At 40.1% G+C, this 21,062-nt stretch overlaps 1 protein-coding gene across 1 annotated transcript in view; it reads right to left on the bottom strand.

Annotated features, from left to right (window-relative positions):
* Positions 1–21,062, bottom strand: part of ACACB (acetyl-CoA carboxylase beta) — a 1,510,375-nt gene that overhangs the window by 302,216 nt on the left and 1,187,097 nt on the right. The window contains exon 39 of the mRNA XM_044068517.1: positions 1,243–1,340. Coding sequence (XP_043924452.1) covers positions 1,243–1,340 — 98 coding nt within the window. The remainder of the gene's footprint in view (positions 1–1,242; positions 1,341–21,062) is intronic.

The following is a 21,062-nucleotide window of genomic DNA, read 5'->3' as shown; positions in this document are numbered from 1 at the left end:
TGCATATCAGCAGTGATTAAGAATGTTTGGGCTTTCCTCCATAGTTGTGTGATGATGGAATTAGTAAGTATAGACAAGAGGGATATGGTAGGGTGGGGGTCTCCTTCAAAACACTTTTTTATTTTTTGTAAAGATGAAGCATTGACCAGTTTGTTTCATCTTTTTGAAGCTTCAGTCAACTTAAACTTTTCAAAATGTATGGTCAGCTTACTGCTCAATGCAAAAACCAAGACACTGCAGTTTTATGGTGAAAAACAGCTACTTAGTACACTGACTAAAGGTATTACATCGAAAAGAATTTGAAGCGACTAAGATGAAGTGAAGTCATAATTTCTTCAAAATGACAAGCCATTCACAGTTTTCGTGAGCAAAGCATTAACACAAAGTAGGGGGAAATGGAGTATTTCAAAATAGAACAGTTTATGAGAAGGGCAACCAAATTCAGTACATAAGTATTGCTATTTCTGGCATAGTATGTAAACACTTTACATTAAATTTTTTGTATGTTGTTTTGGCCCTACCCACAGTTACTGATCTTTGCTCTTTGATGAGTCCATTCATTTCTAAGACATGGACAGAGACATGAAAGCCAGGAATCTTGGCTGTCTGCCTGAAACAAGGAGAGTCAGAAGGTTTGTTAGCCTTTGACTCATTGGCTGGAACTCATCATACATTGTCCAAGTGCAGCTGCACTTTTTTTTTTTTGTAATTTAGGACGCTCATATGGATAACAAGCACACTGCCTCCAGATTAACTTTACAGAGTCCCTGTTAATGTGAAGTGCACTTTTGGGCCTTCCTTCAGAGGCTCTCATGTGGCAGGATGTAACCAACTTCCTCCACCTCCCTACACAATAGGGGAGCCAGTACTGCCCACTCACTCCCATCCTTCTACAGCTGGCCTCTCAAATGCTATGGCTGCCAAAAGGACCCAGTTTGGCTTTGGTCGAGTCAGGGCTTTGTCCATTGCACCACACTTTTTTCATTCTGCTTCTAACATGTACAAACTGTATCTCACATCTTGGACAAACAAATATCCTCAAAGGACATACCTACATGGATGCTACTCTCTTTCCAGTACCCGAAGTGAACGACCACTATCTACAATTGGATTCAATATATTTGATGCAAACCACCATAAAATCTAACTGCTATTACTTAAGTGTTGGCATCAGAATATACGCAAAATGTTTTCATACTAAAAGCAAGACTCTTACTTAATAATGACTTTATCAGTACTTACCTTGACTCCCCATTTTCTTCCACATGTTCACAGTGAACAGAGTTCAGAGAACTGATCCTGGTATAATCTTGAGGTGTCAGATATAAGTATTTAAATCCCTTCAAATTAAACAAAGAAATAAGTTAACTTTCTAAGTACAGAAGACAACTGTTTACATTACAGTATCAACACTTTTTTGATCTAGGTAAATATCTGGTAGAAGAAACAAACAAATTCTCAAACATCTCTTCACATTTACATTTACAGAAGAAAAAAAGGGACAGCAGCAACTTAGAAGGAAAGAAGGACATATGACAGACAGTCACATACCAAGGGAAGTTGTAGGAAGGAAACTCATGGAATTGAGGGAAGAGACAGTCACATACCAAGGGAAGCTGTAGAAAGGAAACTCATGGAATTGAGTGAAGACAAAGATTGGGCAGAACTGATAGCATACCTCATAGGATTCTAAACAGCCTGGCAGAATTATTCATCTTTTTCCTGAAGAGAAACAAGGTTCCTAAGGAATGGTGGGAGACCCTGATTGTACCACTCCACAGGGAGAAGCTACAAATGACCCAACAAAATACAGACCCACAAAAGCTGACTATAGTAGAATGAAAACAAACGGAGATGATAGTGAAGGAAAGGCTAGTTTCTTAGGCAGCAACAAACTACAGGATATAACATGGGTTTGTAGAAAACTGGTTATGGCAGCCCAAGGAGATTGACTTTAATAGGGAGGTTGCATTGGAACTTGAGAAAGGAAGCAGTTGATGTTCTATATGTTGACTTCAGTGTTGACCAAGTCCCTCATACTGGATAGATAGGCAAACAGAAGGGACTTGGAATATATTATTAGACGGATGGCTAGGGAATAGTAAGAAAAAGGCATTATTTAAAATGATTATTTTAAAGGAAGGAGAAGTTGTTACAGTAGACTTCCTCTTATCTGGCCTCCTCTTTAACCAGCTATCAAATTTCTGCCACAGCCCTAGCAAAAGACAACAGAGAAGAACAACACTTTCACCTCCTCTGGACTAAATAATGACAGACATTTGAGTCTTAGACTTCATATTCATTAGAAAAATGCATACCAACACAAATCATGTTATTCTGTCTGACTTATAACCTATAAATGCTATTTTGTATGTTTTTTTCTGATTAACCAGCCATTCGTTTATCCATCCTAAGGTCCGGTCCCAGGGAGACTGGATAAGAGGAAGTCTACTGTAGTTATGTTCCATAGGGATCAGTCCAGGAGCCAACACTACTTGGCATCTTTGTATCAAATGGCAGTGAGAAGAGGATAGACATGACCGTGAAAAAAGGGAATACCCGAAGCAAACTCTCACACTGACTGCGGGATACTGTCAGAGTAGACTGAGAATGGTTTAATACAGGGAAGTGAAAAGCATTTCACCTGGTTTCTAATAATTCCAAATGTGAATACAAATGGGGTAGACTGACCCTAAAAAGCAAAGTTGAAGAAAAAGGTCTTGGTGTAGTACTGAAAGCAGAAACATACCAAAAGCTACGAACAAAGATGACAGGCTATATCCTTAATGTACTTTCTTCCAGGAGAGAAAAAAAATAGTCACATCACTCCAATATCCCTAATTAGTCTCACGTTCAAGTACTGTGGTCAGCTCTGGTGACTGCATGGGGAGGGTAACAATATCACACTAGTCAGGGAAGTACAAAAAATGGCAAAGTAAAAAGAAAATGGAGGACAAGGTGGGGAGAAGGAAGTTCACTACACTGGCAATATTTTCAGTAACAATAGAAAGACTAACCTTTGAGTAGCACAACCATACCACTATAAAAGACATCAACAAGAAGTTAAGAATGAGCACTCTTACAGGACCTTCTGGTGCTTCCTCCCCAAGAGAAAGCTGGCACTAGCAAATTCCTTCTGTTTCCCTAAACTGCAACATGGTTCAATGGCTCTTTTAAGCACAAAAATGTATACACACAGCATTAAACAGAACTGCAAAATTTGCTGATCAGAACAATTCAATATCCATCACTGTGCTCATGTACTCAAATGGAATGACTCCAGAAAATAAAAAAAACAAATACATTCAATCAATTTTTATATAAGGATTCATGCACAGCACTTATCCCCTTCTTGTCTTGGTGCAATAGCAGCGACGAAGTTAGATCAACAAATATTTATTCTAGAAATCATAACAAAATAGGTGACAGGCACCCAGTAGATACCATCCAAACAGAATGCACTGCCACTCAGTATAGGATCAACTAATGCATTAACCACATTCAAAAGCATACATAAAAACATTGTAATTCACTAGTACACTGCAACTTCTGTGGCATCATTTAAAGATAACTATGTCAAACACATTTTCCCCAAAGTGTATTTTACTGCTACAGAATGGTCCTCATACTTTCACATATTAAAAAGCATAACTTAGGTTCATAGGTTCATAGGTTCATACTAGGCTATCTGCCCGAGGGCATTTACAAGCCTAGCCCATAGTTTTGTGGCTTACGCCACCCCTTTAGTATGGGGAACTATACCCATTATTTTGCTGTGCCTCTGTCGAGCAGTGACACTGAGGTAATCCCTGGGGTATATCTGCGATCTCCCATCCATTGGTCAAGATTTCTCTTGAACAAGGCCAGCAAGGTGCTCTGCCTCACATATACCGGGATTTTGTTCCACAGCATAGGGAGTCTTTGGGTGATGAATCTATCCCTCCAGCACGTCCTATTAATAGCCGTGTCGAGGTTTAAGTCTCCCGCCCTTGTGGCTCTGACGGATCTAGATTTTCTGAGGTGAAGCATATTCATCAAATCTGGGTTTGACATGGCCTTGTATGTTAGGCAAAGGTCACCTCTGAGCAAGCGGTAGACGACTGAATAGAGCTGGAGTTCTTTCAGTCGGGCAGCATAGGACAGATGTTTGAGACCCTTTATCCTTTTGGTGAGGAACTTTTGTGGCCTCTCCAGCTGCTGCAAGTGTCGGGTCAGATACATTCCGAATGGGGCATTGTACTCAATCATTGGTCTGATGAGTGATGAGTAAAGGGAGACTATGACCTCCCTTGATCTAGATGAGAATCCCTTCATGATAAGGTGGGCAATGTAGAAGGTCTTCCTAACTACTTTAGCTACATGGGTGTCGAATGACAGACTACTATCAACCTGGGTCCCCAGGTCCCTGATAACTTCTTCTGTGCTCAGTGGATTGCCACCTATTTGGTAGCTAGGGGTAACCTTGTTTTTCCCGAAGGGTATGACTATGCATTTTTTTGGCATTTAACTTTAGGCCATGGCTCTGGCACCAGTTATCCATTTCTGTGAGACCCTTCTGAAGGATATCTGTGTCAGATGTGTTTTCTACTATGGCGCCCAGTTTGCAGTCATCTGCAAACTTTGTCAGCCATAACCCTCCTGTGTTTGCTTGTACTTCGGAAAAGTAGATGCCAAACAAGAGTGGGCCCAGGACTGAGCCCTGTGGTACACCACTTGTGACAGGCTTAGAGTCTGACATGGCGCCAGCAACTCTGACCCTGTGGGTCCTGTCACTCAGCCAGTTTACAACCCATCTTGTGATGTATGGGTTAACATTTAAGCTGATGAGTTTTTCAATGATACCCGAGTGGGGTATTGTATCGAAGGCCTTCGCCAGATCGAGGTAGGCTGTATGGACTGCCTTTCCCTCATCAATGGCTTTGGTGACTGTTTGAAAAAGTCAACCAAGTTTAGAAGGCATGATCTGCCTTTGACAAAGCCAAACTGGGATGGATCCAAAGTCTGCAAATTCCCTATGTCTTTATTTATGAGGTCCATTATGATCCTCTCCATGGCTTTGCAGATAAGGCTTGTCAAGCTAATGGGCGGTAATTTCCAGGGTCGGTGGAGGCACCGCCTTTGTGAAGTGGGACCACAGTTGCAATGTGCCACTCCTGGGTATGTATCCAGAGGTAAGACTATGATTAAACAGCTGTCCTAGCTGTGGGTTTAATTCCTCGTTGAGTTCGTGGAGCACACAGCCGGGGACACCATCAGGTCCCATGGATGCTGTGTTTTTTGCTTTGGAGAGAGCAGTTCTCACTTGGGCGTTAGAGATGTTTGGGGGGCTGCAATCGCTTGGTATAGATCTCTCCTTTTGGGGGGGGGGAGAAGTTTGCACTGAACCTGTCAGCCAGTATGTTGGCAATGTCTGTAGGATCAGTAATCTTCACATTATTTTGAACTAGTTCTGAGCATATCTGGGAGTTTCCTCCCAGGTTTCTAACATAGCTAAAGAAGGCCTTATGATTGTCTTTTGAGTCTTTAGCTATTTTTCTCTCAAAATTTGCTTTGGATGATTTTATGAGAGCTCTTAGTTTTTTACTTATAGTGATCAAGGGTGTCTTACCTTTTAAGGATTTTGCTCTATCTTGTAGTAGCTTCCTCCTTTTGTTGTAGAGTTTGTTAATGGCTGGGGTCCACCAGACTGGACGCTTGCCTTTGGTACAAAGAGTCTTTGTTTTGCTTGGGATTGTCTTATCCATGCAGTCCTGCAGGTGCTGGTAGAAGGCATTTGTAAGTGATTCAGCGGCTTGAGTACTGTTTTCCGCCGGCTCGGGGAAGGAGACCACACTAGTCTTTAGAAGTGTGAAGTCGGCTTTCGAGAAGTTCTTTACTGTGGTCTTTTTTATTTCAGGTGGGGGTGGGATGAGGACCTCCAGCGAGATTAGTTTGTGATCTGATCTCACCAGTGAGGGGTATACTTCTGGTGTTGAACATTGTGCTCCCATGTTCGTGATGATGAGATCAAGTATGTTTTCTCCTCTTGTGGGGATGGTGACTAGTTGTTCCATGGCATTTGAGTTTATGAATTCCAGGAACTTTTGGGCTAGGGTGTTTGGGCTTGAGTAGTGTTCCCAGTCTATATTAGGGTAATTGAAGTCACCTAATATGATGGTGTTTGGTGATACATTTATCCCCTCTAGTGTTTTCAGGAAGGCCATGTGCGGTTCCTGAGTTTGTGAGGGTGGCCTGTAACATGCTACAATTTGCAGAGCAGTCTTGCCTATGGTTAATTGCACCTGGATGGTCTCCGATGCATCGTGCGTTGCCACCAGTCTTGAGGTGTGGGTGTCCTTGATGAATATGGATACCCCCCCTCCTTTCTTGGTATTGTCCGGATTTTGGGGCCGGAACGCATGATATGAGGTAAAACCTGATAGTGCTGGGGTGCTCTCAGGAGCCTTGAACCAGGTTTCTGTCACAGCACAGACATCGACGTTGTCCATACTGAGAAGGGCCTCGAGTGCGTGCATTTTGAGATTTAGACTTCTGGCATTGAGCAGCATTACCCTTAGTTTTTTTCCCTTTTTGTGTTCTAGGGTGGTAGGTTTAGAATTTGAGCCTTGCCTAAAAAAGGCACTATGGGGGTGGCAAGAGCCTTTGCCAATATCCGGAATCCCAGGGGTGACAGGTGCAAGCCGTCCCTTGCAAAGCAGCGTGGCTTGTCCAGCATGTCATCCCAGGCAGACAGACATTGGATCCCCTTTGAATGACACCAGAGTTTAAGCCAATTGTTAAAGCTGATCATCTTATACTTTGTTCTCCTCTGTGACACTTTTACCCCAGTTAGCAGCTTCTTCACTGCACACCGCAATGAGGTGAATGAAATCTCATGATACTTGCTTTAGGATTTTTTTTCCTACCACCTATGTTTCCTCACCTATCACATTTTAAAGTATTTTTTATCAAGTATCTGAAAGCTCTTTTAAGTTATTTCACATCCCATGGGGTCATAAAGCAGTGCACTGTTACTTGCTGATGCAATTGTTCCCTCTAATGGAGTCTTAAACCTACTGAGCCTCTTTAGGTTTGAATGAGCGGAAACCACTGATAGCAATTTCACTAATTAACTGAGTTTTGTATCTCAGGAAACATGACACTTCAGCTGACTCAAGGAACGAATTTGGAGGGAAGACAGAAAATGAAATTCATGGAATTCTGCTTTTCAAAGAAGGCTATGCTACCTGAGCTAGTTTTTCACATTTAATGCAAACAACTTTTATAGACTGTGCAACACATGTATGAAACACATTTGTAGGAGTCAAATGTAAACCAGTTACTGACTTTTTCCTGAGGATTCTCAAAAAATATTTCTCACTGACTTTTTTCTAAATGAATGCAATTGTGATCCGACAGGAAAGACTAGTAAATAAGATTGGATCAGGATATATGACACCATTCAGGGTTAGAAAAATAAAAATAGTAAAAAATTAGCCCTTGTCATGCTGGCAGGTTTGGATTGTATAGAAATTCATGTAGAGATATTTTTCAGTTTCTATACATAGTGGTCTTTACATTTATTTAGTATATACTACTACTAAACAAGGTTTGTAAAATGCTACTTTTACTCTCTTTCTCCATATCTAAAGCCACTGTTACACAAACGTCTATGGCAATATGTACTACTAAACAATGTTTGTAAGACTCGCATTACATTTATCCATATGCTCTAGCATTTACTCTAATGCAGATGCATTTTGTACATATTTTCCATCATTAGTAGTTTACTCTTCCATAAAGTATATGTACTCTATTGTGTTAATAAACCTTAGTTATACAAAGAAAAACTAAAAACATTGCAATGCTAACTACGTCTGTATCACTTCTAATAGCAGCTGTCAAAATTGTTAACCTACTTAACTTTAATTTTACATCTACACTAAAATTAATGTTTCTAAGCAATCTGCACCCTCCAAGACCACTTTGAAAATGGGCCTGGCCCAGTAGAGTTATCAAAACCTAGACACACATGTACATATATACCTGAATAAAAAAAATCAATAAAATATCTGTTCTGATATGAGGTCAGGTAACAGCATGTGTATTCAAGAGGCTTAGGGAACTATGTGAAGAAGACAAAGGAGAAAAGCTGAGTCATAACTATTTATCCACACAAAGTTTAACTGGGATATTAGAAAAAACTTTTTCATAGAAACAGCAATAGTCAAATGTGAACAAAGTATAAGATTACAGAGGGCTGCATTCATAAAGGTACTATGATGTGCACACAGAGGTTTACATATTGTGGTACCTTTATCTAATTCAGCAACCACCCTTACATTTGTGTTTCACAGTCCTCCAACTCAAAGACATGCAGCACTGCAAAGGGTTAGCTCTATGGCCATGCTGAATCCTAATAAAGCATTCTGGGTGGAAGGCATATGCTAATTAGCCATGTGCTGTCTCCCCAGAACCACCTCCAGGAAGGCATCTACACTGCAGAGTAAATCAAGAAAGTGTTCGGTCCTATAGATCAGCAAGGCCATCTCCACCACACTACAGTAGCTGCCAAACATAAATGTGGTGGGGAGCCACTAGACATTGGGGCTTACTTTTAAAGTGCCATAACAACAGCAATATTAATACCTGGATAGGGTGGTGGGGGGAAGATGCACTAGACACCAGGGAGTCATCTCTAAAGTCCTGTAAAAGGAATCAACATTACTACCGGGACCAGGGAGGTGGGGGATACACTAGACTCCACACAATACTCCTTAGTGCCCTAAAGCACAGCACATAACCATTTTAATGGGGATGGGGGGGACATACTGGATATCAGGCTTACACTAAGGTGCAGTAATGGCATCAAACATAGAACAATGATCGGGGGGGGGGGGTAGGGAAAGCCACTAGGCCACAGGGATAAAATGAAGTGCTGTAACTGCACAAACATCATAAGAGTGATAAGGTGGTGGAAGAAACTACTAGACCACCAGGGATGATTCTTTAAAGTACCGAAATGGCTCCAATGTTGTAATGGGGATCAGGGGTGGGGGAGACACTAGACCACCAGGGTTTAATACATATGTGTTGTACTGGTGCTAAGTAGCAAGAACCATAGGAGAGCAAATAGGGTAGGCACTGGTACAGGAACTGTGGTGTGTGTGTGTGTGTGTGTGTCTTTGTGATCATATACTTGTGTGTATTACAGAGTGATGGGGAGGGAGGAATGCCATTGCCTACACAAACAGCAGGTCAGTACCATGACATGCAAATCAGCTGTGATCTACACATAGTGGTAGTAACTGGAATTCAAGAAAAATGTAAAGTAGCCGATAATGAATTCTTACCTTATCATTGCTAGCATGTTTCTGAATCGCAAATGGGTACATCGCAGGAGAAGGGCCTATTAAACATGAACAGGATAGGGCCTTTAATAAATGAGTGTATATAGGTAGGCATCCTTTTGACCCAGACTCACCAACAGTACCGGAGGAGCCAGGATGGGCAACAGGGTCTGAAGGATTAGCAATTTCAGTTTTAGGACAGTTAGGAATTGGTTTAGCCTTGACAAATCTAGAATGGGTCTCTAAGGTTTGGCCTTTCTTGCTACTGACAACAGTCTTTTTTAAACACCTTTACTGAATTGTCACTTGTGACACAGACAAACATACATTTAGATAAAAATAATTAAACCATATTAACGTGTTCACATTTACAAACAGTATACATCGCATATACTTTTATATACCACGTAATAAAAGCAACATTACGTACATGGTTCAATTCCTGCTTTCTCTTAAACCTCATTCCTCCTCCAAAACATTTTTTTCTGCATCTATTGTTCCCACAATTTTCATTTTTTTTCTATGTAATTTACTCCTACTCTTTTCTAAATATCTTACTTTTTGTTCTTTTATCTCTGTTACAATATTTACTACTTCAAGTACAGTTGGTTTACACTTTAATTTCCATCTTTTAGTAATTGCTTGGTATTGAGAACAGTCTTGAGTAAAAGGCCTGTGGCTTCTGCCTCTTGAGGAACCTGCTATACAGCCCCCTGTGAAAGCATGTCTTGTATGAGAGCCCTACTAGACTGAACTGGTGTCTGCAACTGTTTGATACTATGATTAGAACATACATGTACCCAATTCTGATTACTGGTAGGAAAGGACTGACCAACCACCAGGCTTTGGTGACTGTGAGCAAGGTAAAGAAGGAGTGAAGGGCTGGGGTGGGGTTTCTAGGGGTGAGGGATGAAGAACAGGTATATAATCTTTGTTGCTCTCTCTGGTGGTTTTTACTCTGGTCATCATGCCTCCCTTTTTCATCAGTCTGCAATGTCCTGTTATGAGCAGTCTTTCTACCTTTTGGCCAATTGCTTTTGCCTTGCCTCTGGTAATAAGGCCACTGTTTAGTAGGATAATTCATGTTGTACTGGGACAACAGTATCAGTATTCTTCTCTTCTTTTCCAGTTTCTTAAAAAATTCTTGAGATGGGTTCCCAAAGAACAATACCCTGTCTACAAGAGCAATAAGGAGCTGTGCCTCGATATCCTCTAGCAGTGCTTCAAGCTTCAGCCAGGCATGTTTCCCGATGACAGATCCAGTTGCAGGAGCCTTGGAAGCTGCATCAACAGCAGCAACATACCCAAGTTTGATAGCATGGCTGTCCATTAGCATGGCACAATTGACATTTTTTCTAAGTGACACCTTCAGAATTCAACCCCATCATTATGCTTTTTGAGCATTTCCCTCAGATACTTAATCATGTGAGCTTGTAAATTCAGGGAAATGAAGGCCAGGGGTGCTGACATATATACACTCTTCTCAAAGCATTCAAACATTCTACTTTCACAGTTACTGACAAAAGTGTTCTTTTCTTGACATGATCTAGCTCCATTCTAACAGAATACATAGGCACTACAATTGGACCTGCTATTTTTTTTTTTAAAGGAACTTATCAGATACTTAGACTATATAAAATGGTCAGGTCACCTGGGATGAGAGAGATGGAAGTCTGATTGTAAGAATGCAGGGCTTCCAAAACTGAAACCACAGACACATCATCAGGAGAATCCAGTCCTAGAAGGTCCAATATACCTTTTCTGGAATTTTGGCATTTATCTGGTATGACACTTAAAATGATCTCTCATTAAAATCAAAGCTGGCCCAAATGAGACACAGGAGACAGAAAGCATTCAGTACCTGTTTCACAACATATGGGATAAGGACAGCTGGGATACAGTCCAAGTCCTTTGATCTTTCTCTGGAGAGGTCTCCTTTTTTATACACGGGACTCCTGAGACAGACAGATAGTCAAGGTCTAGTTGCAGGTTTTTGAAGAAAATGGAGGGACCCCTGATCTGGTTTAAACCAATCCCATGGTGTAGCCTGGTAGGTTGGTGGAGAAAACCCACCATGTGGTAGCAGCTCTATTTCCACTGATTGGATGAAATAGTGCTGGGCAAATGGACTACAGCTTTGAATTTCTGAGCTTGTGGAAGGAGATTTCCCTGAGCTGCACCTTAGAAATGCAGGAATCCCCTTTGATACTGCAAAGGAGATTCTGCTGTCCTCCACCTGTAATGGCAAATGTTCCTTGAATTAAAATACCTGGTAATAAGCATCTGATTTGTTAAAAATTGCTCTTTCTTTGGTCTGGGTGGATGCACAAGGTGCTGAAGGTGTGACCACTTTCACAGGGGCAGTAGTAACATCTTTGACAGTAGCAGCCAGCAGATCTGGGAGCTGCAAACATAGAGCGACCAGATGTACTCTAGCATTTTATGGAATCACATCCTTTTTGTGGGCCCATTTCTCCTTTTTGCCATTTTTCTTTTTGGGCGAAACGTCAACATAAGTCTGATGCTGCTGAGCAGCAGGCATGATGACATGTCTCATGAGGTACCTCTGCAGGGCTGACTCTTCTAATGGTCTTTCTACTAAACCCTGTATAAATAGACAAGCAGATACATCATGATCAAACCCTAACCACTATCAAAGTGTGCATGAAAGCCTTTGTAAGGCACCTGTCTTTTACAAGTATACACATAAACCTTCCTGGGTGGACATACCATTTGCCTTAATGTATATCAATAAATTTCTGATTATAACAGGCTAGCAATACCTTAAAGAAGAGAGAAAAAAAAATACTCATCCCCAGCTTAGTACTCATCTTTCCAGACTTGAAGAACAGACCTAGTTTCATACCAGCTTGATGAACAAGTCTATCTATACACACACACCAACTGCTACAAAAAATAAGTAAATCATTGTAGGCTGACACCATGTTTATTATCAGGCAGTGTACAGACAGTTACGTTAGTCAGCCCAGATGGTGGTGGGAGCATGGTACTTATTTCTGGAAGATTGGCCTGCCATCTGGATTCTGCTCATGGCAGAAATCCCTCCTGTCATAACTGCAACAATGATTCATAGAAAGGACAAACTGTTCCTCTGACTTCATGGACTTTTCCCCCTGGCTGTTTAGGTATCATATAATGGATAGCTAAATACAAACCCTTATCCAAGGACATACCCAGTAGTTGCCCACTCACATCATCTGACACTGACTGCAATCTGACTTAAGTATGCCTTCTTATTATGGTCCAAGTAGCTGCTAGTCTACTGTGGGCCACAACTGCACTAAACCCACATGTAACACTTTTCACATCATTATGTTTTTAAATTATGTTTAAAACAGCTTTATGGCCCAGGATGTGGATGAAAAGTATCCAAGACCAGTCCACTCTCCTGTTTAACAAACTCAATAATCTGCATGTGTACCCATTTAAAGGCAGCCTGGGTTAATCTGCACTGCTTTAAAAGATTTATTAGAAATGTGAGTCCATATCTTCTGTCTGCTTAAGAATTCCACCCTGGCACTTGATATGCACTTGGTAATATATAACCTGAAATGCTAGTGTAGCAGAGGTGTAGACTTTCCTTTCAGAGTTTCAAGAAATGGTTCTCATTATTTACTGTGTGTTGACATCTGGCACAGCTTCTAAAAGAATAGCGTCTGGATCATCCACTGTGTTTTTCTGCAGGAAGTTATATGCATCTTACTTCACAGAACCATAAAGGCTTTTTTGAAGGTGGGAACTCAGAATCAGGCCTTAGGGATTCCTACTCAATGGCATACTTGTATACTTCAAAATCTTGAGGGGGATTTTTTGGAGTTTTGGTTCATCCATGCTAAAGAGGTGCAGGCATTTTTTTTTTTAATTACACATCCTTGGAGCCCTATTTAATGGCAGATTCAAGATGTTACCAAAAAACACAGCCTCAGGATATAAACCAAAAGAAATGGATTTGTTTTCATTCGTATCATATCCATTGTAAGAAAGTCTGGTAAAAGCAGGGCCAAATCTTCCCCTTTAAGTTCAGAAACTTAGACAGGCTGTAGAAATTCTTCCTTTTTCTTCTGGGGGTTGGGGGTGGGACTGGAACAGAGGGCTCTGGAACTGCTAGATCTATTCTTTCCAAGTTGTGACACACTCTCCTGCAAGCCTTTTGTAGACAAAAACCAGACTCACGGGGTGTGATGTCCAGAGGCCTCTGTGGAACTGGTATGGTCATCAAGACTTCATGTTCCATGCCTCTGACATCCTTAATCAGTATATTCTTAGTTCATTTCATTTTCCTGAGTTCTTGTATCTGTAGGCCACTAGTGGAAAGCTGTCCATGGGGTTTGGTTTACCTGAACCAAGACCTCAAAGCTTTTTCTGATACAAATAAACCCTTATATTTTTAGTCCTACTCACTTAAGTCATAGGTAGCACAGTGGCTATCTGGTGCTCTTTTCCTAAATAAAACAGTCATCTGTATTCAACACACATAATTGTTATGTCACTTTTCCTAGGATATCATGGACCTCAGAATTTTTTAAATTTGCAACCCAAAACTACAACTTTTAAATGCAAAACAGAAAATCTATAAACCAACAATACAATGCAAATGCACAATTCCCAAAATGATATTTATTGTTTTCTGAAAGTTACTTGGAAAGGACTGACAGATGGCCCAAAGAATGATCAATTTGTTTGGCAAAGAAGAAACGAGCAATAGTGTGAGCTGTTTTTCCTTTAAAAACTGTACATTGGATTGATGTCTTGGTTAAACATCTTAGCTTATGGTGAATGCCCATGAAAGTTCAGATAAGGAATTATACTAAAGCAGTGATCCCTCTGACGAGCATCTTCATCAACAAGCTTGTGCACTATCAGTTCCCTTTGAATCGTTAGCTGGAAGGAAAGTAGGGAAAAATTTTTAGAAATGCTGAACAGTATGCAAAGCCTATTTGTGAAGTTCATGGACATGTGCAGGGCAAAGTCAATTCAGAGAGAAGGCTTGCAAAAGTAACTAATGAAAAATATGCAATGCATTTCATCAGGTGCTAATGTAGGCAAATGAGTGAGGAGATATAGGTGCTGCAAAACAGAAACTTCACAGATGCACTTTACTCAGGTGAAGTGAGTAAGTATGAACTAGACCGGCATACAGAAAAAGATAATAATAAATAATAAAATATTGGGGAAGTGCAGAAGGGCTGGATCATCTGAACCAGTTTCATGTACTCTGAGCAGTGCAGAGACCTATGTTGGCTAAGAGAGTTCTACAACAGCATCTGCAACAATGTCCATGACTTACTAACAGATTGTTGATCACTTCTGTGCAAAAGGTGAATTGTTGTGCTGGTCATATATGGCACCTTGGGAATGCATAGTTAAACTAAATCCTTGGACACTAAAGATGTGCTGCCATAAATACTGGAATAGTTTATTTCTTAATGGCAGTATTAAGGCATTACTTAGTATTAAACCATGTACTATGATGAAGCATAACACTACCATGAAAGATTTACTATTAAATAAAAAAGAAATGAAAACTAAACGAACAGAATGAGCACTTTTAAATCTACAAACTATAAATGGTGCCAGTATTTGACACATGTTGGCTGCTCCACTGGCATAGAGGGATAAAGCCCTGACTGTGGTCCAGCTGACATGGGTTTGATTAGTGGCGCAGGCAACTGATAAAGAATCAGGGACAGGATGGCCATGCCCATCCTGGGTGGGAGGGCACTCATTGATACACTCCTTAAGGAAAGGTGTGGTCTAAAGAGGGGAGCTGACATCTGACCCAATCAATGAGCATGGAGGGCATGGAAAGGGAGTGGGTAGGGCATAAACACCCCCCCCCCCCAGAGAGAAGGACAGATGAGTCAACCCTCCAGGATGCCCTTAGGATTCATGTCCAGCCCCAGCAATACTAGAGTAAGTCAGGGGGAGTGTAAGAGAATGTTTTGTAGACCTGGCGAGGTCGTGGGGCACCAATGGGGGCTAGGCCAGTACAGATGAGGACCAAAGAGAACAGAAAAATAAAAAAAAATATTTCACACATACTGCCTGCAGTTTTCACACAGGACTTGTATACAACTTATTACTTTAATACCTTGGAGCTACAAATAGTAATCTATTGAAGTACTGGAGTCAGACACATTATGTGGCTAAGACACATCTTAGCTTTAAAGAAATAATTAAAAAACATGCAGAAATCATCAACAAATGTACACAAAATGCTCCTTTTAAAGCATATCATAATGCCCTTACAGGTAAGGCTCATCGTTTCAAGTTTATGGATATTACTACTATTACAACAAAAATCCAAGGAATTGCAATGAGTAAAGAATTCTTGTACTTTGGTGCTATAAAGCAACATATTTTAAATGATATTAATTTTTGCTATTTGATGACTGGGCAGGAGGGCTGGTCTGTTGACCTTTATCAGCCATGACCTGAGCTCAGATAGCAAAGTTAAACAATGCACATTAAAAAACATATCACATAAGTAAAACCACACTAGAAACAGATCACATATAGTACAAAGTGAGGCTCTGTGCACCACTGCAAGTTTTTACACAATGTCTTAAGTGAAACATATGCTAGGCAAAAATGAGCATATATACATATCATGAGTATGCAAACTTTTTAACACATGTGTGTACTTTCAAATGATACATATGCATTGCAATATTCCAGATGAGGTCATAACAAATAGTACTGGCTAGTGTAAGGTATGCTGGACCTATAAACTACTACAGCACCTTCAATACTGTAACAGTTGCAATGAGGATTCAGAAAGGAGGTTCCCTTTAAGGGTTTCTTTGAAACCTTTAATAGTGTCTTGATTCTTTACATCAGTGGAAGTTGGTTCCCAGCTGCAGGCCCCAGCCTGGTGAAGGTTCTTTCTCCTGTTTTGTTTTAAAGCATGACCGAGCTAATGAGAGTTTGAGTTTGTCATTCTTACTAATTCTAAGAGCTGTAGGCGCTCTTGAAGAGGTAGTCTGGCTTTTAGAGAGTGTGAGTGTGAGTGTGAGTGTGTGTGTGTGTGTGTGTGTGTGTGTGTGTGTGTGTGTGTGTGTGTGTGTGTGTGTGTGTGTGTGTGTGTAACAACCTAGTTTTAAAATTTTGAAAAGTTAGGTACTGAAAAGGGACAAGACTCTTTTGGGTATGGATAACCATTTGGCATTGCAGGCAATTTGCACTTACTTAGTAGATGTCAACTAGGAGGACAAATCTAAAATATTTTATTTTCTATTAGCAGCACCAGAAAAGGTGCACCATATTTAAGCTTGGGTATCAGTACGTTTTCTTATGGTTAATATACAACTTATTAGAGATAAGGTATTAGCTATGGACGTGTCTCACCTGGACTGAACAAAATATTTATAATATTACCAGTTCAAAAAAAAAGGAAACCATTTATAGCATCTTAATCAAATGTCACTGGCACTTTCAAATTTTATGTGATGCTTTCATGGTATATTTAAATATACAAGACAGACTAATGTTTTAATGTTAAAAAAAAAATTCTTCATTTATACTGAATGTTTGTTAACTTAAAAAGGGTAAATTATTTTATACAGAGCTTTATTACTTAGGGCCTTTTTGGCAGTAAGTAATATTAGGTTATGGTTGCCTGGTCTCCTGAGAACTACACTGGAAGTTTATGGTGTGTTTTGCATGTAGTGTTTCCAATTTGGACAGGTGTAGAAAGGATAATGTTTTCTAAAAAAATGAAGACAATGGGACAGCATCCCAAAGGGAGTGATGTGGCCCTTTCACAGCAAACAGTTTAGAGATGGGTTGTTCAATCTTATTTAGAGACTTAAGAGAAATTAGTGATACATTTCCGAAGTCTTTATGGCAAAGATGCATACTGATATGTTCATGAGCAAGTACTAGGGGAATTGGTCTTCAGACCATGACAAGCCTATCCAAAAAATCCCATTCAAAAGTTCCCTTCAGCCTCAAGGAAGGCAACACAAGACAGATCTTGGCAGAATGTGAGGCTGCCCATCCAAATATCTAGGTTTATCTTGAAGGCGGCAAGGGCACTAAATTGGTTGACAAAGACTGTTCCAGAGGTGATATATATGTTAGGATATGAATTTGGCAAGCACACATCTCACTTATCTTACTGATAAAGGTGTAGTTACTATAACTGGGTATCCGAGGTACCATTTGTACTGTGAAAGAAAAGGTGGTCAGAGAGGGTTGTCCCTTTCATGACTCAAAAGGCTAGAGACAGATCTCCATGGAGGAGTCTATCAGAGACCAAGAACAGAGAGTGGGCTGCCAGTCTGTTCCGATAATTAATATATTTGAGGTCATTGATCTTTTAATTATGAATATCTGAGGTACAAGTAATGGGGACTTTATTCTTTGGCTCTAGTATGTGGTACACCACTGTTTTTTTTTTTTTTGCTTTCAGAAGTGGTATCTGCAACTCTAACAAAATGGGCTCTGTCAGAAACCCAGTTAGATATCTGCCACACAACACATTTATTTATTTATCTACCAACCAATCCTTTACTGACTGATTTAGTCCCACTAGGCTAGTAGCCAAGACTGAAGATGGTACTTGTACTACCAGGACAATTTAGATAGGACATTAGGGAACTTCCACTACTCTTTTCATTAAGTGCTGTGGGATCTTTTACATCCAGCTGAGCTACCACCAACTGAAGCTAATGGGACCACGGTTTAATGTCTCTCATCTGAAAGATGACAAAATCATGAGTACAGCACCTGCTCGTGTTGTGCTCCAGGTATCAGTGATCCAGTCACCTGGAGTAGAAATAGAACACACAGCCTACTCGTTTTCCAGCAAATAGCAAGTATGTTACCTGTTGTTCCACTGATATTAGTACATCAGTGCACTAGTACATCACTACTGGCATTAGTATTACATACTACTATAGTGGGAGGTTGGCATAATGATTACGATGTTTGCCTTACATACACAAGGTGCAGGGTTTGATTCTCACATGGGTTAATTGGCTAATCTTAAAATTGCCCACAAAGGCAGTTAGCCTAGTACAGGGATCTGCAACCTTCACTATCAAAAGAGCCATTTTGGCCCCTCTCCTACCAAATAAAATTCATCAGGAGCCATAAAATTTATTTGACCCCTAAAATGAAGCTAACACAGCATATAAAGTTTTATATATAGTTACTATACTATATATAAAAGTGTACAGCAATATTTAAAATCCAGCCCTATTTTTGTTCCTTTGTTGGGATTTTTAGTGGGATCAGCCGACCGCTCTCAGTGTTTGTGTGTATGTGTGTCTCTCATACCTCTCAATCTCTTACAGCAAGAAATCTCGACAAAGCCATAAATTATGTTGGAAAAAGGGCAAAAATAGGGACACTTTTTAAATATTGCTCTTACAAACTTAGAAAGTTGATAGAATAACAGGTTTTGCATTAGCATGAATTTTCTGAAGGGTATGAAGCCTGAAATTCAAATGGCTGTCTATATTATCAGACTTTAGTCTTCAATGATTTGCCAGAAAAAGCAATTTTATGAGAAGCAGACCAAAAATATGAGGCAAAAATCAGGACATTCTGTGAAAATCAGTACAGCTGAGAGGTAATTGTGAGTGTGTGCATGTGTGTGTGTGTGTGTGTGTGTGTTTGTGTGTGTGTGTGTAAAATGCATGTTAACATAAACCATGTTATTTGAGGCAAGTTTCTAAGTTTATAAGAGCAATATTTAAAATCTGTCCCTGCTTTTTCTTCCTTTGTTCCCCTTTGATTGTGGATCTATCCAGATTTTTTGTGGTAAGAATTTGAGAGGTATGAGAGGTACAGAAACCTTCTAGGAGACGCTGCTGCTGCTGCTGCCAGGGGATCGCTCTGAGTGTGTGTGGAATGCATGGTAACAGAGACCATGTTATTCTAGTAAGTTTCTAAGTTTATAAAGGCAATATTTAAAATCTGTCACTTGATCGCTGTCAGTGTGTGTGTGTGTGTGTGTGTGTGTGTGTGTGTGTGTGTGTTTGTCGTGTAGTAGAGTGGTCATTATTTTTCAAATCTACAGGGAGCCACTGCAGAGAGGTGGAAAAGCAGCATGTGGCTCCAGCTGACATGAGGAGGACAGGAATGACTTGGCTTAGCCTGCTCATCTGTTGTGAGGAACATGGGTATGGAGTGCCTGTTTCTGCAAACAATCCATGATGTCCTTTGGACACCATGTTTTATTTGAAGATGCAGCTTACAAGGAGAAGTAGGGCTTTGATTATGCCACACACTGAGATGTGGATGTCAGTCTCACAGCCCAATGCATGTGAATCTCTTGAGTACATTCAAGCATGCAAAGATGGAGGTTAGGGCTCACGCTAAAAAATCCTGTTTTCTCCAAGCGCATTTATGATGGTACTAGCTCCTGTCTAACTCAATCCTCACTCCTGGGGGCACACAGGGAGAGCAAAAGGATCAGTGGACCAACTAGGTGGGCCAAGGTTCAAAGTCTGAAAGTATGTTCACAGTAGTGACTTAGTTGTTGGTTCAGAATTCACTTACCAACTTTACAGTTATATGCAGCCAGTAGAGAAAGCCTTGGGTGTTTCTCCAAAACCAATTCCACCACATGTGAGTCAGAATTCATCATCCACTTTGCCTGACTGACAAGTCAGCAGAGAATAAAAGGGCTGACTTGCTTCCATCCATCTCAAAGAACGAATGGGCCATCTCTCTCTGTCACTGTGGAGAATGAATAGATCAGACAGTTTGAAGTCTAACTAGTCTGGGATACCCAAAAGAATAAATTGGTTTTCACACATAGCTCTGTGTAAGTGCTTTATTGATATTTTAACTGCCTAGTGAAATATTGCTGCTTCTTCAAATTAGTTCTTAGGATTTTTGTAATCAAATGCCATGAATCTATCCTTTACTGTCAAAGCAGTATGGCAGAAGTGCCAGTTTATCACAATGTAGATCACTATTATTCATGCTTGTAGAGAAAAGATCATTTTTTTTTCACATTTTACCAGTACTCATCACAAGCAAATAAAAATGAACATTCCTAAAGACCAATATGAAAGAATCTGTTGAAATATTAATGAAACACTGTTGATGGAAGTGCTAAGAGTATAAGTAAGAAATTTGCAGAGAAAGGCAATCTTAATCAGATTTTAACTAAGGATCTTAAGTAATAAAAAATGGCTGATGATGGGGTGAATGCAAGACCTTGGAGAATATAAGCAAACAAAATTAATTTTTTGCCATGTTTGCCAGGGATCATATAAGAATACAGAATGTTCTAAGTCAGGGCTGTCCAAGCTTAGATAATTCGATGGCCGCATTAAAAAAAAAAGATTTATCTGAGGGCCGCATCCACAATAATAAATACAGTACACATACTGAAATTACTTGGCGATTATACCGTTAGGTTTAGCAAGCACTTCGAAAATTTCATAAGAGAGAAAAGTCATGATGCTTATGAAAGTTTTTATTGAAACAGTAGACAAAATGCAGTAATTTTTAAAGAAAAAATGTCTTTCCATTAAGGGCCATTTTTCTAGCTGTAGTAAAATATTAAAACTACTGGCATTTAACCCTCATAACTCACTTGTTAGCAGTGTCAGTGTTTTCTTCTGCATGCTCACTCTTCTTGGCAGCCTTTGGCTCAGTGCTTAAGAAATTCTCACGGGTCTGAAACACTGGAACTTATTAGATACAAATGCACAAAAAAAATTATCCTTTTTAGAAATTGAATGTCTGTCC

Source organism: Protopterus annectens, chromosome 4.part0, assembly GCF_019279795.1.
Source record: "Protopterus annectens isolate FY-2018-M chromosome 4.part0, PAN1.0, whole genome shotgun sequence".
NCBI lineage: Eukaryota > Metazoa > Chordata > Ceratodontiformes > Protopteridae > Protopterus > Protopterus annectens.
Note: the sequence above shows the minus strand (reverse complement) of the source record. Positions and strands in the feature narration are given on the sequence as shown.